At 53.3% G+C, this 23,014-nt stretch overlaps 1 protein-coding gene across 1 annotated transcript; it reads left to right on the plus strand.

The window, feature by feature from the left end:
* The first annotated feature begins 10,514 nt into the window (after positions 1-10,514).
* KLHL21 (kelch like family member 21) lies at positions 10,515-22,802 on the plus strand. Its single transcript, XM_004024571.5, has 4 exons — positions 10,515-11,736; positions 14,073-14,478; positions 17,966-18,038; positions 19,865-22,802. Exons 1-4 carry the CDS (start codon positions 10,716-10,718, stop codon positions 20,156-20,158), a joined length of 1,794 nt encoding a protein of 597 aa, XP_004024620.3. The 5' UTR covers positions 10,515-10,715; the 3' UTR covers positions 20,159-22,802.
* The last annotated feature ends 212 nt before the right edge of the window (positions 22,803-23,014 follow it).

Genomic DNA, 23,014 nt, shown 5'->3' on the forward strand with positions numbered 1-23,014 from the left:
GGACTCGAGGCCGCGCGAGCGGGGGAGGTGCGGGGGCCCGCGCCGGCTCGGCCGCGGGGGGAGGGGCAGTGTGAGCGGTAGCGCCTCGGTCTCGGCGGGCGCGGGGGCGGGAGTCGCTGCGGCGGTGGGGGCGGGGCTGACGGCCCGGGTTGCGAAGGGCGGCGGCGGCTGGCACCTACCCTTCCTCGTCTCCTGCTTGGGGTTCGCGCCCCTTTGTGGGGCGGGGGTCCCCGAGGCCTGGCCGGGAGTAGGGGCGGCAGGGGCGGGGACGCTGACGTCGCGGCCGCCCCGGGCATCGCTCCCCGCTCCCCGCTGAGGGCGGAGTCGCCGCCCGGGCCCCCGCTCCAGGCCGGGCTCAGCGAAGTTGTTTTCGCGGCTGCGGGCTTCGTGCGGCTCCCTGCTCCGGGCCCGCGGGGCCGGGACTGGACCGGGCTCTTCTCTAGGCATCTGCGGGATTCACTCGAGGTGGCCGGGTTCGTGCATTAAAAACACCGGGCCAGCGTTGTCAGTGTTCTAAAGAGGTGTGCGTTCAGTTTGCTTTCTGTTGCCGCCTAAGCTTAACCTTGGGACCGGCCGTTTCCCACTCTCCTGAATATCCTCCGGCCCGCAGGGCGAGGCGGAGACGCGGTGTTTGGTGCTGGCATCGACTGGTACTTGTTTAGTGGTGTTTAACTGGGATGGGCAGTGTGTAAACGCTGGACCGCAGAGTATCCGACAGCTGTACGTGTGGAAGGCTGGCCGGACACGGTGGGGACTGCCCCTATGCGGTGACCAAAAGGCGGTCTGACGGGAACATTTTTAATAACCATTCGAAATTGGGGGAAAAAGGTAAGTACAAAACGCAGATGATTCAGTAAACTGTTTGGTAGCTTCGAAGAAGTTAAAGGGGAGTGACACAAAATTTAAAATTCAAATTAGAAAACGAACTCTTGGAGATACTAGTAAGATATTTGACAGGCGCCGAATGCTCCATCAAGCTGGCTGTTGCTATTTCAAGGGTTATGATCATTCTGATGAAGATATTTAATAGTTAGGAGATGGTGTTAATCTTAGAAATACTTATCTGAGCGGCCGGGCGCGGTGGCTCACGCCTGTATTCCCAGCACTTTGGGAGGCCGAGGCGGGTGGATCACGAGGTCAGGAGTTCGAGACCAGCCTGACCAACATGGTGAAACTCCGTCTTTACTAAAAATACAAAAATTAGATGGGCGTGGTGGCGGGCGCCTGTAATCCCAGCTACTCGGGAGGCTGAGGCGGGAGAATTGCTTGAACCCGGGAGGCGGAGCTTGCAGTGAGCCGAGATCGTGCCACTGCACTCCAGCCTGGGCGACAGAGCGAGACTCTGTCTCAAAAAAAAAAAAGATACTTCTCTGAGCCTCAGTTTCCTAAGCTGTTAAATTTTAGCGTAGTGCCTGGCTAAATAAATGGTAGCTTACTGTTGTTGTTGTTTTATTATTTCTGCAATATTGTAGCCCATTGGAGGGCTTCCCAAAGGTGATAAATTGAGGTACTTTACAAGATAAAACATAAAATTACTGATTAAAACAGAGACATTGGACTTGGCCCATCGAGACTTGATTAACAACTTCTTATACAATTGCACAGATGATTTAGCCAGATTTGGAATGTTACCTGGTTACTGTGACCAAAGCAGATGCCCCGAGGTTAGCCTGTATTGCCCAAGGTCATATTCACAAGGAGCAACTCGTTTTGCCAGAATAAGAAACACTGCTAAGGTGTTGATCCCGTTGGTAGTTTAAAAATGTAAATACCAAAAAGAATAATTCTTTTTTCTTGGAGACGGAATCTCCCTCTGTCGCCAGGCTGGAGTACAGTGGCGCGGTCTCAGCTCACTGCAACCTCCACCTCCCGGGTTCAAGCGATTCTCCTGCCTCAGCCTCCCGAGTAGCCTGGACTACCAGCGCCCACCACCACGCCCAGCTAGTTTTTGTATTTTTAGTAGAGACAGGGTTTCACCATGTTGGCCAGATGGTCTTGAGCTCTTGACCTCGTGATCCGCACACCTAGGCCTCCCAAAGTGCAGGGATTACAGGCGTGAGCCACCGCGCCTGGCCAAGAATAATTATTAGAGGTGAAACCCAAGTGAAAGAAGAGGGAATTTTTTTTTTTTACACCTCATTATTATCCCCTGTGGTAAATGTTTCACATAATAAACATTAAATCCTTCCCCACACACACACATATTAAGAAATTATCGGGCCAGGCACGGTGGCTCACACCTGTAATCCTAGCACTTTGGGAGGCCGAGGCAGGCAGATCACCTGAGGTCGGGAGTTCGAGACCAGCCTGACCGACATGGGTCAGGGAGGTGGAGGTTGCAGTGAGCCGAGATCACGCCATTGCACTCCAGCCTGGGCAACAAGAGCGAAACTCCATCTCAAAAAAAGAAAGAATGGCCACCCGCCTCAGCCTCCCGCAAAGTGCTGGGATTAACAGGCGTGAGCCACCATGCCAGACCTAATTTTTTTTTTAAGACAGGGTCTCCCTATGTTGCCAAGGCTGTTCTGGAACTCCTGGGCTCAAGGGATCCTCCCGCCTAGGCCTCCCAAATTGTAGAGTTTACAGTCCTGAGCTATCTTGCCTGCCTGGAGTGAATACCCATTCTGAGCAAAAGTTATCACTTGAGTCTGAAAATCTGTCCCCTGACTCAATCCATGTTTGGGATTTTCCTTCCTTGATGTAACCAAGTAGTCCAATATAGGCCTGTGAATTCTAAGCTCAGTTTTGTCAACAAGTCCATTATTCTGAGTAGGTCCTTCATTTCCAATTTGAGAGTTTATTCTTTCTTTTTTTTCTTTTTTGAGACAGTTTCACTCGTTGCCCCTGCTGGAGTGCAGTGGTGTGATCCCGGTTCACCACAACCTCCATCTCCCGGGTTCAAGCGATTCTCCTGCCTCAGCCTCCTGAGTAGCTGGGATTACAGGCATGCGCCACAACACCCGGCTAATTTTTTGTATTTTTAGTAGAGACGGGGTTTCACCATGTTGGCCAGGCTGGTCTTGAACTCTTGGCCTCGTGTGATCTGCCTGTCTCAGCCTCCCAAAGTGCTGGGTTTACAGGCATAAGCCACCGCACCCAGATATTTATTGAATATGTTTTTAGTAAACAGTAATTTTTAGTACATAGATATGACCTGTACCTTCCTGCTACTCCAGTGAAAGAGAAAACTTCAAGAAAAAGGACCTCTTTTGTCTTTCCTTCTATTTCCCTTAGAAATACAGCCCTTTGGAGGAAATTTAGACATTAATGTTTACCATCCTTTCCCTAAATTCAGAAAAAGGACTATACCACTTGTAGTTGACCCAAACAATCTCATAATATGTAGCTGTGGAGTAATAAAGTTGATTTTCTCACACCTGTAATCCCAGCACTTTGGGAGGCTGAGGCGGGCAAATCACGAGGTTAAGAGATCAAGACCATCCTGTCCAACATGTTGAAACCCTGTCTGTACTAAAAATACAAAAATTATCTGGGTGTGGTGGCACGCATCTGTAGTCCCAGCTACTCCGGAGGCTGAGGCAGGAGAATGGTGTGAACCCGGAAGGCAGAGGTTGCAGTGAGCGGAGATCATGCCACTGCACTCCAGCCTGGCGACAGAGTCAGACTCTGTCTCAAAAAAAAACAGTTGATTTTCTGTGACAGGATTAGGTTTGTTCAGTATCTCTCGTTTTTTTCATAGGTGTATTTTACTACTCCTGGGCTGCAGGGGGCAAATCTGAAATTCCTTGATTAGTTCAAGAACATTCACCACAGTAGCCAGATCCTTGGAGTCTATGATTCTTTGTTTTCTGCTAAAAACAAAAAACAAACTAATTATACCAACTGCTGAATACTAATTCTCAGATGATTATAGTTACTTAGGAGAGGAGGAAAAAAGCCAACGTTAGCACAGGTTGCAACAAGTTAAAAATACTAAGAATACCATGGTTTCCCAGTAAGTAACTTGAGAATGTGGTTATTTTAATTGAGTTACCAAATATAGCTTCACCTTCCTAAATCTCAGCAGCTACACTGCATCCACTTGAGGGAACATACAAGAAAGCTTTCTGTCTCCCATTTTAGCTCTGTGCTTTAGTGCAGGTGTGAGCATAACCAAAGGTTTGCTTTTCAAATGTTTCAGCTTTTTGTTCAGCTTAATAGTTTTTGTTTTTGTTTTTCTGAGACGGAGTCTTGCTCTGTCACCCAGGCTTGAGTGCAGTGGCGCAATCTGGGCTCACTGAAACCTCTGCTTCCCAGGTTCTAGAGATTCTCCTGCCTCAGCCTCCCAAGTAGCTGGGATTACAGGCGCGTGCCACCGCGCCTGGTAAATTTTTATTTATTTATTTATTATTTATTGATTTATTTATTTTTAATTTTTTTTTTTTTTTTGAGACGGAGTCTTGCTCTGTCGCCAGGCTGGAGTGCAGTAGGGTGATCTCAGCTCACTGCAACCTCTGCCTCCCCCGTTCAATCAATTCCGCTGCCTCAGCCTCCCGAGTAGCTGGGACTAGAGGCGCACGCCACCACGCCCAACTAATTTTTTGTATTTTAGTAGAGACAGGGTTTCACCATGTTGGCCAGGATGGTCTCCATCTTCTGACCTTGTGATCTGCCCATTTTGGCCTCCCAAAGTGCTGGGATTACAGGTGTGAGCCACGGCACCCAGCCTAATTTTTTGTATTTTTAGTAGAGACAGAGTTTCACCATGTTGGCCAGGCTAGTCTCAAACTCCTGACCTCAGGTGATCTGACTGCCTCGGCCTCCCAAAGTGCTGGGATTACAGGCCTGAGCCACTGCGCCCAGCCTTTGTTTTTTTTGTTTGTTTTTTTTGTTTTTTGTTTTTTTTTAGCCCGGAGTGCAGTGGTTCAAACACGGCTCACTATAGTCACTGCACCCTAGGCCTCCTGGGCTCAGGTGATCCCCCTGCCTCAGCCTTCCTAGTAGCTGGGACTACAGGCATGCACCAGCACATCCAGCTTATTTTTGTTTTTTGTTTTTGTTTTTTGTTTTTTTGAGGCGGAGTCTTGCTGTGTCGCCCAGGCTGGAGTGCAGTGGCGCAATCTCGGCTCACTGCAAGCTCCGCCTTCTGGGTTCACGCCATTCTCCTGCCTCAGCCTCCCGACTAGCTGGGACCACAGGCGCCCGCCACCACGCCCGGCTAATTTTTTATTTTTTTAGAAAGACGGGGTTTCACTGCGTTAGCCAGGATGGTCTTGATCTCCAGACCTCGTGATCTGCCCTCCTCGGCCTCCCAAAGTGCTGGTTATTTTTGTATTTTTTGTAGAGAAGGGATTTTGCCACATGGCCCAGGCTGATCTTGAACTCCTGGTCTCAAACGATCTCCCCACCTCAGCCTCCCGGAGTGCTGGGATTATGGGCATGAGCCACCACGCCCAGCCCAGTATATTCTTAGGAATTCTTTTTACCCTCTGTTTTTTCTGCCTTGCTCACTTCCGTTTCCAGGAGATGGGAAAAAAGTGAAAATTCCACAAAATCTTCTTTTCAGCTTTTAGTAACTTGAAAACTGTATGAATATGTGTGTGAATCATTTGAAATCATTAATAATTTATAGACCATATATTGTCACTGTTTCACACAGTGAATCTGACCTACAGATAGAAGAATCAAATGAGTTTCTTGAGTTCATACTGGTAGAATACAAAGGTAATAGCTAAGCTGGACATGGTGGCTTACACCCCAGCACTTTGGGAGGTCAAGGCAGGTGGATCACGAGGTCAGGAGTTAGAGACCAGCCTTGCCAACACAGTGAAACATCATCTCTACTAAATATAAAAATTAGCTGGGCATGGTGGCGCACACCTGTAGTCCCAGCTACTTGGGAGGCTGAGGTAGAAGAATCGCTTGAACCTGGGAGGCAGAGGTTGTGGTGAGCCGAGATCGTGCCACTGCACTCCAGCCTGGGCAACAGAGCAAGACTCTGTCTCCAAAAAAGAAAAAAGAAAGTTAATAGCTAAAGGCTGGGGTGCTGTGGCTCACGCCTGTAATCACAGAACACTGGGAGGCCAAGGGAGATGGATCATTTGAGGTCAGGAGTTGGAGACTAGCCTGGCCAACATGGCAAAACCACATCTCTAAAAAAAAAATACAAAAATTACCCAGGCATGGTGACAGGTGCCTGTAATCCCACCTACTCTCCTGAGGCAGGAGAATGGCTTGAACACGGGAGGTGGAGGTTGCAGTGAGCCGAGATAATGCTACTGCACTCCAGCCTGGGGAATAGAGCAAGACTCTGTTTCAAAAAAAAAAGATAATAACTAATACTATATGTCAAACACTTTAAATGTTTTTACTTACCCTATCTCATTTACATATGTAAATGCATTTAATAAATAGAGAATAGCGCAACATTCCTTAAAGAAAAAATGTTTAGATTGGGCACAATGGCTCATGCCTGTAATCCCAGCGGAGGCTGAGGTAGGCAGATCACCTGAGGTCAGGAGTTCAAGACCAGCCTGGCCAACATGGTGAAATGCCATCTCTACAAAAAATAGAAAAATTAGCCAGGTGTTGTGGTGCGTGCCTGTAATCCTAGCTACTCGAGAGGCTGAGGCAGGAGAATCACTAGAACTCAGGAGGCGGAGGTTGCAGTGAGCTGAGGTTGTGCCACTGCACTCCAACCTAGGCGACACAGGGAGACTTCGTCTCAAAAGAAAAAAAAAAAAAGGAGTTATATATGGTAAGTGCATTATACACCATACCTTAGAAAACCTGGAATCTGAAAAAATCAGGGTGTATGATATGATACAAGAAAAGGCACAATAGCTGTGGACGTAATAAAGGCTAAGGAGTGTGTTCCTAAATATTCTTAAAGAAAAAAAAAGAATAACAGCTGCTCTTTTTTTTTTTTTTTTTTTTTTTTTTTTGAGACGGAGTCTTGCTCTGTCCTCCATGCTTGAGTCCCATGATCTCGGCTCATTGTGACCTACGCCTCCTGGGTTAAAGCGATTCTCCTGCCTCAGCCTCTGGAGTAGCTGGGATTATAGATGTGCACCACCGCGCTTGGCTAATTTTTGTATTTTTAGTAGAGATGGAGTTTCACCACGTTGGCCAGGCTGTAAACAGCCACTTTTAAAATGACCTTAGGGTCTGGCGTGGTGGCTGATGCCTGTAATCTCAGCACTTTGGCTCAGCACCAAGACTTGAGGATTGCTTGAGTCCAGGAGTTTAAGACCAACCTGGGTAACACAACGAAACCCCATCTCTACAAAAAATTTAAAAAATTAACCAAACGTGTTGGCTCACGCCTGTAGTCCCAGCTCCTGGGGAGGCTGAGGTAGGAGGATCACCTGAGCCTGGGAGGCAGAGGTTGCAGTTAACTGAGATTGTGCCACTGCACTCCAGCCTGGGCAACAGAGGGAGATCCTGTCTCAAAAAAAAAAAGGTAACATGGCCAGACCAGGTGGCTCATGCCTGTAATCCCAGCACTTTGGGAGGCCGAGGCGGGTGGATCATCTGAGGTCAGGAGTTTGAGACCAGCCTGACCAACATGGAGAAACCCCATCTTTACTAAAAATACAAAATTAGCCGAGAGTGGTGGTGCATGCCTGTAATCCCAGCCACTCAGGAAGGCTGAGGCAGGAGAATTGCTTTAACCTGGGAGGCGGAGGTTGCCGTGAGCCGAGATCATGCCACTGCACTCCAGCCTGGGTGACACAGCGAGACTCTGTCTCAAGAAAAAAAAGGTAATGTAATTTTAGTCACCTCTTGCTCTGTCTGCCTTAAATTAGAATTTAAATACCAAAATTAAGTTGTTTTTTAAAATAATAACTATTTGTTAAATCACATCACACATTAAATCACTTTTTAATTTTTAGCCTCAGAATGTTCAGGTAAATCACATTATCTTAAATTACTTAGGCAATGGCCATTTTTGTAATTTTAATTTTTTTTTTTTTTTTGAGATGGAGTCTCACTCTGTCGCCCAGGCTGGAGTGCAGTGGCGCGATCTCAGCTCATTGCAACCTCCTCCTCCCGGGTTCAAGCTTGAAGTGTTTGAACCTGGAGGCAGAGGTTGCAGTGAGCTCAGATCATGCCAGTGCACTACAGAGTGAGACTCCGTCTCAAAAAACAAACAAAAAACATGTCATCTAGGTGGTTATGTTCATTTTGTTTTTGCTTGCCTGCATTCTCTTTCTGTACTACACGTACATTATCTGTTAATGTTAATTTAAGTTCAAAATAAAATTAAGAATTCATATCTTGAGAAAAGAAGTATTTCATTGATAACCAGGGCCTACCAGGCATGTGAAACCATGTATATATATAGATAAGTCAACAAAGGAATGTGGTGAGAAAAGAAAGGAACCGATTTAGACCTATCAGCTGTGTTAGGAATTTTGAATAACCTACTAACCCAGGCATGCTATTTAGCTCTTTCTTTTTTTCAGGGGTGGGGCAGGCAGAGTGGGAGCAGTGGAACAATGACAGCTCACTGTCATCTGGGCTTATGTGATCTTCCCACTTCAGCCTCCCAAGTAGCTGAGACTAAAGGTGCATGCCACCACGCCTGGCCAATTTGAAAACTTTTTGTTGAGACTCAAAATATTGGGTCCCACTATGTTGCCCAGGCTGGTCTCAAACTCCTGGCCTCAAGAAATCTTGCCCCAGCCTCAGCCTCCGCGTAGCTGGGATTACAGGCGTGCGCCACAGCACCCAGCTAATTTGTTTTATTTTTAGTAGAGACAGGGTTTCGCCATATTTATTGGCCAGGCTGGTCTCGAACTCGCTACCTCAGGTGATCCACCCACCTCGGCCTCCCAAAGTGCTGGGATTACAGGCGTGAGCCACGGTGCCTGGCCGAAAATGTTAATAAATTTTTTTAGGCATATGAATACATATAAATCAATTTGGGTCATACAATGAGTAATCTGATTTTTCACTTTATAGCTCAAACATCTTTCCATTTCAATAAATACATCATTATTCTTCAAGGCTACATAGTAAGACTGAAATATGATGTTTAAAAATAATCCCTGTTATTGGGAATACAGAAAAACCGTACTCAATCCTCAACTATGGAAACATTATTGATTTAATCATTGGACTTACGCAAGATGGGTAAGCTGACCCAGGGGACGAGAGTTCTTTTCCCTACAAACATTCCACTTCCTGGCTACTCAGCCTTTCTTGTCACAAAGCCTGTGCAAGGAAGCTATTGGCCCTGCTCCTGGGCCCAGGAATGCTGCCGCTGCCTTGAATAGCTGTGTGAACAGTCCTTCTATGGGCAACAGGCGGCCCGCCTGGGTACCTGAATGTTTTCTGATTTGGGCCTGTGCTGCCCATGCTCACCCTGAAATTCAGACCAGATGCATTCTTATGGCAAAATGACGTGAAACTCTTAAGTAGAAGAGAAAGCCTGCAGTTCTCATTTCAGAGGTGGAATAAAAACAAAATGTCTTCTGGAAACGCTACGCGGCCCTAGACCTCGCTGGAACCAGGGAATGATAGCCAGCTCCCATGCGCGTGGCCTGCTCTGGGACCCACGTGGGCGGGCGCCTTCCTCAGGAATGCGTTCTCAAAGGCCCACCGGTGTAGGGGGGCTGGAAAACAGCACAAACCCAAGTGTTCTCTGCAAAGCAGCAGTCCTGGTGGTGAAATAGGGGTCTTTTCTAAAACTGAGCAAAGCCTACCTTCCACTGAGGAAAAAATGGCCTCCAAGGGAGGTCTCTTTTTCCCCTACAAGTGACATTCAAAGTGGTGCTGTCTCTATCGGAACTAAAATAAGGGCGATTCCTTCTTTCACCATTCCCCACCGCAGTACAAGTGACGGCGGGACTGTGCTTAGTGGCGTCATCTAGTTTCAAGGCCGTCTCCTATCTGACTTTGAGCCCTCGCTCTTTATACCCAGTTACCCTCTCGTGGAGTCCGAGCAGCTGCTTCAGGGAGGCCCGGGAGCCCCTCGGGCGGGCAGCCCCGGAGCCCGCAGCTGCGACGCAGACTCGGAAACTACAACTGCGCGTGAAGCCGACTAAAGTTAACGCCTGTGTGGTTGAGTCAGAAGCTCCTGCAGGAACACAGGAGTGGGGCGGACTCCTGGAATCCGGCCCCGGGTCGCTTATAAATGCGCCAAGAAAAAAACGTCACCGAAAAACTTTATACGCGCTCTTGCTTTGGTCCAGAATGGTAAAAAGCCTATCCTTTGAGTGTGTCCCGTGATGGGGTTAACTAGCAACCCTTGAAACTAGTGGAACTCAAAAGCAAAACAAAAAGCCATTGTACCCAGCCGCCCCGGGACCTGGGCCGGCGCCCTTGGGAAGTCTGGCGTGAAAGGAGGGGTGGCTTTGGTTTCAGGGCCGAGCTCGCCTCTCCCGGGTTGGGTTCAGCAGCCGGGCCGGGTGGGTCGTGGGCAACCCCGGGAGGCCCCCGGTCCCGGCGCGCGGCGAGGCCGCCCTCGGAGCTGGCACTTGTCACTCGCTGTCCCCGGCCCGGGCGTCAGCGGGGAGACGCAGAAGGGCGGAGGGAGGGAGCCGGCCGCGGACAGCGGTGACTCAGCCTGGGGAGCCGGGGGCGGGCGCTGCGCGGGGGGCGGTGGCGCCGGGCACAGAGGGGTTAAGGGGGCGGTGCAGACGTCTCGCCGCCCATCCTGCCCCTCGAGAGCCGCGGCGCCCCGCCCTATTTATAGCAGCGGTGCCCAGCGCGCCGCGTCTCTCCGCAGGCCCCGGCCGCGGCGTCCTCGACAACCTAGCGAAGGCGCCATGGAGCGACCGGCGCCCCTGGCCGTGCTGCCCTTCTCGGACCCCGCGCACGCCCTAAGCCTGCTGCGCGGCCTGAGCCAGCTCCGCGCCGAGCGCAAGTTCCTGGACGTGACCCTGGAGGCGGCGGGCGGGCGCGACTTCCCGGCGCACCGTGCGGTGCTGGCCGCCGCCAGCCCCTACTTCCGCGCCATGTTCGCGGGGCAGCTGCGCGAGAGCCGCGCCGAGCGGGTGCGCCTGCACGGAGTGCCTCCCGACATGCTGCAGCTGCTGCTGGACTTCAGCTATACGGGCCGCGTGGCGGTAAGCGGCGACAACGCTGAGCCGCTGCTGCGCGCCGCCGACCTGCTGCAGTTCCCGGCCGTGAAGGAGGCGTGCGGGGCCTTCCTGCAGCAGCAGCTCGACCTGGCCAACTGCCTGGACATGCAGGACTTCGCTGAGGCCTTCAGCTGCTCGGGACTGGCGAGCGCGGCGCAGCGGTTCATTCTGCGCCACGTGGGCGAGCTGGGCGCCGAGCAGCTGGAGCGGCTGCCACTGGCGCGCCTGCTGCGCTACCTGCGGGACGACGGGCTGTGTGTGCCCAAGGAGGAGGCCGCCTACCAGCTGGCGCTGCGCTGGGTCCGCGCTGACCCGCCGCGCCGCGCCGCGCACTGGCCGCAGCTGCTGGAGGCCGTACGCCTGCCCTTCGTACGCCGCTTCTACCTGTTGGCGCACGTCGAGGCCGAGCCGCTGGTGGCGCGCTGCCCACCCTGCCTGCGCCTGCTGCGCGAGGCGCGCGACTTCCAGGCGGCGCGCTACGACCGCCACGACCGCGGGCCCTGTCCCCGAATGCGTCCTCGCCCGTCCACCGGTCTCGCCGAGATCCTCGTGCTCGTGGGCGGCTGCGACCAGGACTGTGACGAGCTGGTCACTGTCGACTGCTACAACCCGCAGACGGGTCAGTGGCGCTACCTGGCCGAGTTCCCAGACCACCTGGGCGGAGGCTACAGCATCGTGGCGCTGGGCAATGACATCTACGTGACGGGTGAGTGGGCCAGGGGCTGGGCAGGCTCTCTGGGGTTGAACCTCGCCGGTATGGGAGCCCAGCTATTCGCGGGGGAAGCGCATAGAGCCTGGAATCCTAGGGCCGCACCTGAGTCCAAGCTGGGGCTCTGGTGACTACATTTCTCTGGGCGATACTTTCAACCTTGAAGAAGGGCCCCTTGTGTGAGCCGGGACAAGTAGCTGCTTGTGGGTCTCTGTGCCCCGTGCGGCCGGGGCTGCCAGGCTGAGCCAACTCCGTGCCCCGGAGGTGCCTCCCCACTTGGTTGGAAGATACTGGGACATTCACCCCGCACAATGGGTGCTTTCTTTTTCTCCTTAAGGAATCCAGGGACGGGCAGGAGGCCGACGCCCGGTGAGGCATTTGTTCCCCACAAGCCGGGGAATTTCTCCCTCCCTGCTGAGCCACACCGGGCCCCCTGACTCACTCTTTGTCACCCGGTGACAAGGTTCCCTTGGGCTTGCACCTAGGCTCTGTGCTCTGGTCACGTGGTGTTTAGGCTGAACTCCCCAGAGACTGTAAACATGGTCACATGTTAAGAGGTTTTCTTCCAGTTACTTGGCCCAAACCCCAAAACACTGCCGAGTCATGGTAGGCGGGTCCCAGTCCGCCTGAGTTTGGGCTTCTACGGTTTTTATTAAAGATAAATCCCAGTTCAAACACGAGGCTACCTCCTTTGCCGGGGTGAGGAAGGGCGGTCTCTGTGACTGCTATATAAGGAAAGAACCCACCAGGCAGGCGTGTGAGGCGGTTATCAGGCAAGGAGGTGGGGACTGGGATGTCACAGCTGCTGTGCCCAGCCTTGCATGTTCGCGAGAGAGCCCACTCTGGGACGTGCTCCGAGTTCCAGTGGGGCTCTGAGGTGTCAGGTGGGACAGTTGCTGGATTCTGTTGCCACAGCTTCCTTAGCCTGCTGCTCTGAGTCCAGCCTCTGCTGGGTTCTGCCAGAATCTGTGCCTCTTTCCAATCCAAGGGTGTCCCCAAGTTGATTGGGGACCGTGTCCCTCCCCTCTTCTGAAAGTCTGACCAGTGGCTTTGAGCAGATAATTTCTTCCCAGAACTGGCCAGACTGGCCCCAGCTTTCTGCACACCCTTTCATAAATGTCCCAGCAGAGCAGTCAATCCCTTGGGTTTAGGCAGGTGGCTGGTTCATTCCTTTCAGCTGCCTTTCACACAGCTCCATGGAAGGGAGGAGGCCGGCAGAGCTCACTTCCTAAAAACAAGAACTTGCTTTTCTCCCTTTAGAGCTCAGGGCTGTGAAACAGAATGTTTTGTCCGCTGTGTCCTGTGGTGCCAGCCTGGGAGGCCAAGGGGTACAGCCCCCAGGATGCTTGGGGTCCCTTCATGTCCTGGGGTTTCTAATAGACCTGGTGTAATTTATGATTACAGCCAGTACCACTTTTTATTCTTAGCTTTTTATTGAAATTAAAAATACAGGGCCGGGTGCAGTGGCTCTTTGTAATCCCAGCACTTTGGGATATCAAGGTGGGTGGATCACTTCAGCTCAGGAGTTCGAGACCAGCCTGGACAACATGGCGAAACCCCGTCTGTACAAAAAATACAAAAATTAGCCGGGTGTGGCGGCATGTGCCTGTTGTCCCAGCCACTCAGGAGGCTGAGGTGGGAGGATTGCTTGAGCCCAGGAGGTGGAGGTTGCAGTAAGCTGAGATCATGCCACTGCACTCCAGTCTGGGTGACAGAGCAAGACTCTGTCTCAAAAATAATAATACAGGCAGAAGAATATATATATATATTATACTTACACAGCTTCATGGGTTTTTCTAAACCAAACACAGCTTTGTAACCTGCACCAGAATCGAGAAGTGGCCTCGCAGTGTAGCGTTAGGTCTCTTGCTTACAGCAGGAATTGGGTTTCCGCTCATCTTGTCCTGGCAGAACCTTGCTTGGAGGGTGCCCAGGAAGCCTAGGAGTTAGTGAGCAAGTCCCTGTTGTGCCCTACCGACAAGCTCTGTGGCTCCCCAGGAGAACTGTCCCAAGGTCCAGGGCTCTGGTCTGCTGAGGTGTATGCATGGCTGGGGGGCGGTGTCCAGAGGAGGCTGCTGGATTCTTCAGCATTGCACTCAGGACCTTTGTTTGGTAGAGGCTTGGCAGCAGTCATCTCGCTGGACAGTGGTCAGCGTGTGCTTTGCCTTAGCCACAGCATGTGGCCTGGGCTTTGGGGAGAGGATGTGCGTCTGGGGTGAAGCCCAGTGATGTTAATTCCTCCCAAGGGAGAGGCCCTCGCGGAAGTTCGGGAGGGTGCAGGTGGGTGACTCACCTGAGTGGGCTGATCTTCTGCCTGTCATGCATCCTGGCAGGTGGGTCCGATGGCTCCCGGCTCTATGACTGCGTGTGGAGGTACAACTCAAGCGTGAACGAGTGGGCGGAGGTGGCGCCCATGCTGAAGGCCCGCGAGTACCACAGCTCCTCTGTGCTGGACGGACTGCTGTACGTGGTGGCCGCCGACAGCACCGAGCGCTATGACCACACCACCGACTCCTGGGAGGCCCTGCAGCCCATGACCTACCCCATGGACAACTGCTCCACCACTGCGTGCCGTGGCCGGCTCTATGCCATTGGCTCCCTGGCCGGCAAGGAGACCATGGTGATGCAGTGCTATGACCCGGACACTGACCTGTGGTCGCTGGTGGACTGCGGCCAGCTCCCGCCCTGGTCCTTCGCCCCCAAGACTGCGACTCTGAACGGACTCATGTACTTTGTCAGGTGAGTTCCGGGTGCCGAGCCCCACTGTGTTTGGTGTCTCTTACCAGGCCCTGTCCTAAGCACACATCATGGCTGTTCTCCCTTTTCCACAGATGAGAAACTGAGGCCTAGCTGGGGTTGGAGGCTGGGTCTGTCTCTTTGTTTTTGTTTTTGTTTTGTTTTGTTTTTGAGACGGAGTCTCGCTCTGTCGCCCAGGCTGGAGTGCTGTGGTGCAATCTCAGCTCACTGCAAGCTCCGCCTCCCGGGTTTACGCCATTCTCCTGCCTCAGCCTCCAGACTACAGGCACCCGCCACCATTCCTGGCTAATTTTTTTGTATTTTTTGTAGAGATGGGGTTTCACTGTGTTAGCCAGGATGGTCTCGATCTCCTGACCTCATGATCGGTCCGCCTTGGCCTCCCAAAGTGCTGGGATTACGGGCGTGAGCCACTGCACCCGGTCTGTTTTTTTTTGTTTTGTTTTGTTTTTTTAAGAGAAGAGTTTCGCTTTTGTTGCCCAAGCTGGAGTACAGTGGCGCGATCTTGGCTCACTGCAACCTCTGCCTCCCAAGTTCAAGCCATTCTCCTGCCTCAGCCTGCCAAGTAGCTGGGATTACAGGCATGTGCCACCATGCCTGGCTGATTTTTATATTTTTAGTAGAGACAGGGTTTCTCCATGTTGGTCAGGCTGGTCTAGAACTCCTGACCTCATGTGATCCAGCTGCCTCAGCCTCCCAAAGTGCTGGGATTATAGGCATGAGCCACCACACCTGGCTCATTTTTTAACTTTTGTAGAGACAGGGTCTCGCTGTATTGCCCCGGCTGGTCTCAAATTCCTAGCTTCAAACAATCGTCTCACATTTCCTGCCTCCCAGAGTGCTGGGATTGTAGGTGTGAGCCCCCACACCCAGCCAGGCCTGGTCTTTCGGAGCCCAGAGTGCTTGTTCCATTCCTTTGGGTTTAAGGAAAACCCCAGGCTTTCTTAAGCGATTTCACAGGTGGTGGAGTTGAGCTCTTCCAGCAAGAGCAGGCTGTAGGCTGGGCAGCACGGAGCAGAGACAGGCAGCCTGCAGGTCATCATGTGTCTGCTGGCCTTGATGACCTGTCTGGTCACAGCCAAATGCTGCCTCCGGCTGGTTGCTGGGCATCAATGATGGCGCGGGGCAGCCCCTGCCTGCTGTACTCCGCTGCTTGTTCACATATCCTGCTGCTCCCTCCCAGCCTAGAGCCTGCCTGAAGCTCTGGGTCCAGGAGGGAAGGGGAGGAACTGAATGACAGTCCCCACTGTGCCCTTTCGTTCTGGGGCTTTGAACAGGGAGCTTGGGGGATGTGAGCTCCCTGCTCCTTGGCCCCCTGCCTCGCACTGCCAGAGCTGCCCTGGCCTTGGCGTCTGCCCCACCATCCCCCCAGACAGGAGGCTCCTTACCAGGCTTTTGGAGTGAGCACCAAGAAGAACAGGGGTGGCGTTGCTTGTCACGCAAGTAGCTGGGCACCACCACATGCCCAGAACTAATGGTCTTGCTCTGAGAAAGCCCTGGATTCTCAGCCAGCTCTGGTCGCATTATAAAACATCATCTGACCCTTTGCCCAGCTCTCCCTCCCCCAAGTTGTGAAGGTGTCTTCAAAGAGGGGGTGGAGATGGCTATAAATACAACTTATCAGAGGGCCAGAACCTTCCTTTCGGCCCCTAGGCAGTGGTTCCAGGCCCAGTGTCTTTGAGAGTCCTCCTCCTCTCCCCCATCTGTCCTAGAGCAAGATGTGAAGGTGTGCGCCAGGGAGGTCTGCCTGCTGGGTTAACCTTCCCATAGGGAAGCATGAGGGTCTGCCCCGCCACCCCCACCCACCCACTGCTGACCTTTCCAGGGGTTTCCTAAGCCACTTGCACGTGTGGGAGGAGGCAGTGCTCTGGAAAGGCTGCATGCGTTCATCTTACCAGTGTGACCTGTGCCGGAGCACAGAGGAGGGGCGCCCAGGCTCAGCCTGAGTGGAAGCTGCTTGAGCCCTAAAGAGAAGGCTAAGCATGCAGGGGCCCTGCTTGGGGCTGGTCCCGCTGGGCTATTTGTCCCAGTGTCACTTTGTCTGTGCACTTTGGCTCTTCAAGAGCCACATAACCCTCTGCCCAGAACACCACCTGTCTTTGGGCAGCTTGTGCCTAGGACGTGCCATTCTCAGGGAGGCCACAGCCTGAGCCGTTGTCCATGTGACCCACAAATGACCTGGGCCTCCCTCCCCTTGGTTCTGGTACAAAATAGCTCCTTGGCTGGGGTGCAGTAGCCCCCTCTGGGAATGCCGGCGAGCTCTGTCCAGCCTCTGGGCTGTGGTTTGCAAGTCTCTGCTGGGGAAAGACAGGGCAGCCTAGCAGGTTCCAGGGTGTAATCATCATCACCACCACCACCACCACCATAGGGCCCACAAACTGAGGGTGACTTTGACATTTTGAAATGATTGGGGGCAAAAAATCAAGAATAACATTTCAAGTTAGACGAGATGTAAATGTCTGTCCATGGAGAAAGTTTTCTTGGCACACAGCCAGGCTCGTGTCTGCATTGTCTGTGGCTGGTTTTGTGCTGCCGTGTCAGGTTCACAACTACTGTTGTTTGTCTTGTAGTATCTTTGTTTCTTTTTTTTGTTTTTGAGACGAAGTCTCACTATGCCTCCCAGGCTGGAGTGCAATAGCACGCTCTTGGCTCACTGTAATCTCCGCCTCCCGGGTTCAAGCGATTCTCCTGCCTCAGCCACCCGGGTACAAGCAATTTTCCTACCTCAGCCTCCTGAGCAGCTGGTATTACAGGCACATGCCACCACCACACCTGGCTAATTTTTGTATTTTCAGTAGAGACAGGGTTTCATCGTGTTGGCCAGACTGGTCTCGAACTCCTGACCTCAGGCACTCCACCAGCCTCGGCCTCCCAAAGTGCTGCATTACAGGCGTGAGCCACAGTGCCTGGCCTGCATCTTTGCTTTTCCAGGCTGTGCCTTTGAGCCTTTTACTGTGGGGATATAAAGGGTGTCAGATGAAGTTGAAGGGTCTTGATCCCAAAGTGAGGGGTACTTCAACATAGTAGTGAACAGGACAGGGTTGGGGGCTCACAGTGATGTTGGGGACAGTGGCAAGGAGTGTTCCAGGGCCTGTGGGGATGCACAGTGGAGCAAGGAGGCTTCTTTAAGATCTGAAGGGAGCTACTGTAGGCTTGGGGGGTGGGGGACAGCCACCTTGGTACTGGGTGATGGGGAGGCACTGAATGGGCTTCAAGTACTCAAAAGCCTGATCTTCAGGTTTGGGAGTGAGGGTTCTGGCCCTGGAGCCCTGGCTGAGTGGGCACAGGGGGCTGAAATTGGCTCCTAAGAGCTGAGGATGGAGCCTACCTGGCAAGGGTGCTGCTGGATGGCATCAGAAAGATCCAGGTCATTGGAGGAGTCAGTGACCCAGGGGAGGACTCCGCTCCAGCCCTGCGTGTGTGCACTTCCTCCTCGCTCTGAGCAGTTGTCCTCCTGCTGCCCCCTCCACAGGGATGACTCTGCCGAGGTGGACGTGTACAACCCGACGAGGAACGAATGGGACAAGATCCCGTCCATGAATCAGGTAAATTTTCAGGCGGGCCAGCGTTGGAAGCACAGGCTGGTCCTGATTTTGCAACCCAAGTGTCATCGTGATGAGTGTTTGGGATCCACAGCCATGATGGGTGGGTCTCATCTCAATTAATAGAAGGCTGCTCTTACCATTATTTTGCACTTAAGGCTCAGAGACACAGATGTTAAGTAATAGCCTAAGATTACACAGTTTAGCACACATTTGAGCAGTGTTTATTGAGTATCTGCTGTGAGCCAGAGAGCAGAAGGAAGTGAGGGAGCAAGGCATACAGTCATCTGGGGACACCTGTTCCAGAGAGGGACAGCAGGTACAGAGGCCCTGCAGCAGGGCACCCTGGCGTGTTCTTGGATACACCAGCAGCCCGTGGGGCCAGAGCAGAGTCAGCATGAGATCTGTGACCGACCTTTTTTATTTTTGGGACAGGGTCTTGCTCTGTCACCCAGGCTGGAGTGCAGTGGTACAATCATGGCTCACTGCAGCCTCCACCTCCTTGACTTGCAGTCCTCCCACTGCACCTTCCTGAATAGCTGAGACTGCAGGCGTGTGCCACCACACCCAGTAATTTTTTTTCTCATATGTAGATACAAAAGGATATTCTTAAAATTTTTGTAGAGACAGGGTGTTGCTGTTACCCAGGCTGGTGTCACACTCCTGGCCTCAAGTGACCCTCCTGTCTCAGCCTCCCAAAGTGCTGGGATTATAGGCGTGAACCACCACGCCCAGCTGGTTCCTGAGGAAGTCAGTGTGGGAATACTTTTTTTTTTTTTTTAGACGGAGTCTCGCTCTGTCACCCAGGCTAGAGTGCAGTGGCACGATCTCGGCTCACTGCAAGCTCCATCTCCCAGGTTCACGCCATTCTCCCCCCTCAACCTCCCGAGTAGCAGTAGCTGGGACTACAGGTGCCCAGCACCACGCCCAGCTAATTTTGTGTATTTTTAGTAGAGACGGGATTTCATTGTGTTAGCCAGGATGGTCTGGATCTCCTGACCTTGTGATCCGCCTGGCTCAGCCTCCCAAAGTGCTGGGATTATAGGCATGAGCCACCATGCCCAGCCCACTGTGGGAATACTTGTGTTGAGCACTTGCTGTGTGTTCTGAATAGGACAACCAGGGTCCACCCCTTCTCTCTGGGCTTGTTGAGAAGAGGGGTGCCCAGCCTGACAGTGATGGGACAGGGAGGCTTCAGTGCCATTTGGCCATGTGAGCAGTGTTAGTCTGAGGTACACATCATATTGCCTACAGCCTTCTTTCCTGTCTGTCTGTTAACATTTCCAAACCTACACTCCGTGACATCCAGCCTCACAGCTTACCTCACAGCTTAGTGTCCTCGCATTTAAGAGCCCCAGCCTTCTGTTTTCCCCGCAGTAAGCTGCACATAGTAATAGCGAATTTGGGAAAGATGGAAGGAATCATCCAGCCTCGCGGTTCAGAGCCCAGCTCTGCCACTGTCAGCCATGCAAGCCTCAGTTTTCCCATCTGTAACATGGGGAGAACAGCACTGCTCAGCCCAGAGGGCCACTGCAGAGATTCTGAGAGAGAACGTAGGAAGCGCTGCTCGGCACGACCTGCACACGGGGAGGCTTGGCGCTGCAGCGGGCACCCTCATCACCATAGGGAAGGCCCAGCTGCCTCCGGGGAGGCCCGTTCTCCTAGGCAGGGTGTTGGAAAGGGGTTGGCGTCTCTGCTGCTTTCTGGGAGAGCCAAGGCCACCCCTCTGGGGTACTGACAGGGCATGCCTTGTCTCCAGTGGTTCCCCAGGTGGGGCCCTGCCCTACCCTCTCCTCTGACCTCCACTCACTCATCCCTTTGGCCCACAGGTACATGTTGGGGGCAGCCTGGCCGTCCTTGGGGGAAAGCTGTACGTCTCTGGGGGATACGACAATACATTTGAACTCTCGGACGTGGTAGAGGCCTATGACCCAGAGACTCGCGCGTGGAGCGTGGTGGGGCGGCTCCCAGAACCCACCTTCTGGCATGGCAGTGTCAGCATCTTCCGCCAGTTCATGCCCCAGACCTTCTCGGGTGGGCGTGGCTTCGAGTTGGACAGTGGCAGCAATGACATGGACCCAGGCCGACCCCGGCCGCCGCGGGACCCTGATGAGCTGCACTAGCCCCAGTCTGGCCCGGCACGGGCCTCGGTGCAGGTAACTGGCACCTCTGCGGGGCAGTGCCCCACTCCTTTGTGCACAAGGACAGGTTGGGCTCACAGGAGGAGCACAGGCTCTTGGGTGGCGAAGCCAGCCCAGGATCCATTACCTGGAAGGTTTCTGGACCTTGAGAGCCTGAATCAGAGGCCGTCGGGAACGCCCTCCCTGCAGTTGAGGAAGAGCCACTTTCCTGCCAGCACATGTTTCTGGGTCTTGGAGGTCACCCCACCCTGCGGATCACAGCTCACCCACGCGGCGCACACCCCTCCTGCCGTTGTCATCTGCACCTACTTGCTCCCACCTTGGGAGAGGACGATGACTTGGGAGGGACGCGTGAAGGGAGAAGGGGTCCTCCCATGAGGCTGAGGATGGCCTGAACCTGGAGCAGCGGACCAGGCAGACAGGCTGAAGTGGGGTCCCAAATTCCATGTCCAGAGGTGTGGGGAGCCTGCCTCCCTAGCTCCTGGCCCCTGCCAGGGGCTTACATCAAAACACCTCAGAGGGCTGCCCTCCAGAGGCTGCACCCAGAACAGTGGGACATGAGCAGGGGTGTGGGCTTGGAGGGTGAAGAGGATGTGCTCCTATCAGATGCTGGGCCTCCTCAGCCATAGCCCCCTGCTCCCACCCCCTGACTGGCTCTTGTGTCCTCACCTCTCACCCTCTCCTTCCCAGGAGGCCCTGGGAGGTGATCATTGACACCCAGCCAAGCAGACAGCTGCGGGTGCCCAAGCCCTTGCTGGGCCTGCGCGTGAGGAGTCCCACTGCTTCTAAAGGAAGTCCTGGGCAGGAGGTGGCCTTGGTGGTTGGTTCCAAAGTTGAAAATGCTTGCAGTTTGACCTTAGAAGAAGTGGGAAGAAGAAGGAGCTCTACAGGGTCAGCTTTGTTTGATTTTTCCAGTCTAAAAAGTCCCATTGCCAAAGCTTTCTGCAGGAGCTCCCGGGTGAATGCCGCAGCTTGGCAGCCCCTGGTTTTCTCTTGGAAATGGTCAGTTTCCCCTCAAAGTACCCAAAGTAGCCTTGGCTTGAGTTTTTGTCCTTGCTTCCTTTTTAGAGAAGAGGGCATTTAGACTGCATTTTCCTCGTTAAAGAAGGTTAAAGCAAATGTTTATTGCTTTTTCTAGTGAACTAACTCGTAGAGATGTTCTCAGCAGGAAGACAGTCTTAGCACTGTCACTTAGCAGATTGCACTTAAGTCCCTTGTGCTGGCCAGATGGCATGGCTGGTTGCCTTAATATGTCCCAGGACCCCTGACAGGGCTGCCTGGCCTCTCCCACGTGCTCCTCAAGAGCCCAGTCCATACACTGTGGATGTCGTTGCTGTCGGGTTAGGAAGTCTTGTCCTAGAACGCCCTGGCTGGTATGGCCACAGTTCATGGCGGCTCTTCTCCCTTGGGTCATGGTCATCTTCCAGCACCTGCTGTGCTGGGAAGGCCGAGGATGGGGGCCCAGCACTGTCCAGGCCTGCTGGGGCCTGGCTGGGAGTCCTGTGGGCAGCGTGGAACGTGCAGCTGGGCTTCCTGTGACCAGGCACCCTCTGGCACTGTTGCTTGCCCTGTGCCCTGGACCTTTTCCTGCCCTTCTTCCTCTGCTCCCTTGGGGCTACCCCTTGGCCCCTCCTGGTCTGTGCAAACTCCCTCAGGGAGCTCCCCTGCCCTGTAGCTCTCACTTAACTTCCTAGGGGCTGCTGAGCCCACCCAGAGGTTGTTGGAGTTCAGTAGGGCAGCTTGTCTCCCTTGTCAGCAGGGGCGTAAGGGCCAGGTTTGGCCATACAAGGTTGGCTACGCCCTCAATCCCTGACCGTTCCAGGCACTGAGCTGGGCACCCAAGGAAGGACATGCTGTCCAGACTGTGTGATGACTGCCACCACAGGGCATCTCGGGCTTGGCTGGTCTGCGAGGCCTTGCCCCTGTGGAACTCTGGGTTCCTGTTTTCTCAGTCTTTTTGCGGCTTTGCTGTGGTTGGCAGCTGCTGTACTCCAGGCTTGTGGCGGCCACTCAGATGAGGGCTGTGGTGCGAGCCAGTGCAGGAGAGCTGCGCTTGGGATTGTGCCCTCTCCTGTGTCTGTCCTCCGGACCTACCCAGGTCTCCACCATCAGGACCCCGTCTTTGGGTTTAGAAGACCAAGTATGGGGAAGACCAGGCACCAGCCTCTGCAGCAATGGGTCCCTCTAGCCTGTGGACACCAGCTGGGGGATCCAGGGTCAGGCCCCCTCCTCTCCCCAGTTCCCCTCTGCTGTGGGTTCTGGGCTGTCATGTCCCCACCACTTAAGGATGTCTCTACACTGACTTCAGGACAGATGCTGGGACGCCTGGGCATGGCCACATGTTACATGTACAGAACTTTGTCTACAGCACAAATTAAGTTATATAAACACAGTGACTGGTATTTAATGCTGACCTACTATAAGGTATTCTATATTTATATGACTTCAGAGACGCATATGTAATAAAGGACGCCCTCCCTCCAGTGTCCACATCCAGTTCACCCCAGAGGGTCGGGCAGGTTGACATATTTATTTTTGTCTATTCTGTACGCTTCCATGTCCAGAATCCTGCTTAAGGTTTTAGGGTACCTTCAGTACTTTTTGAAATAAAAGTATTTCCTATCCATTTGGAGTCATTGCCTTTGTCCTCCTGCTACTGTCTTCTGGGACTCTTGGGCTGAGGACAGATGTCGGGGGAACAGGCAGCATGGAGCCCAGGGTTCACACTGAGGGTCTTAAACAGCCTTCCAGGCCCTTTCTCATCTCAGATTGTAGCAAGCGATGAAGCAGTGGAAAAGACATGCCCAAGAGGCTGGGTGTGGTGGCTCACACCTGCAA

The sequence above is a fragment of the Gorilla gorilla genome, chromosome 1 (genome assembly GCF_029281585.2).
Source record: "Gorilla gorilla gorilla isolate KB3781 chromosome 1, NHGRI_mGorGor1-v2.1_pri, whole genome shotgun sequence".
NCBI classification, from domain to species: domain Eukaryota; kingdom Metazoa; phylum Chordata; class Mammalia; order Primates; family Hominidae; genus Gorilla; species Gorilla gorilla.

Excerpts from the sequence above, each read along its gene's own strand:
- KLHL21 (XM_004024571.5), top strand. The coding sequence starts at position 10,716 with ATGGAGCGACCGGCGCCCCTGGCCGTGCTGCCCTTCTCGGACCCCGCG. Across the intron at positions 14,479-17,965 it reads GGACTCATGTACTTTGTCAG|GGATGACTCTGCCGAGGTGG; the intron begins GTGAGTTCCGGG and ends CCCCCTCCACAG. Across the intron at positions 18,039-19,864 it reads AGATCCCGTCCATGAATCAG|GTACATGTTGGGGGCAGCCT; the intron begins GTAAATTTTCAG and ends TTTGGCCCACAG.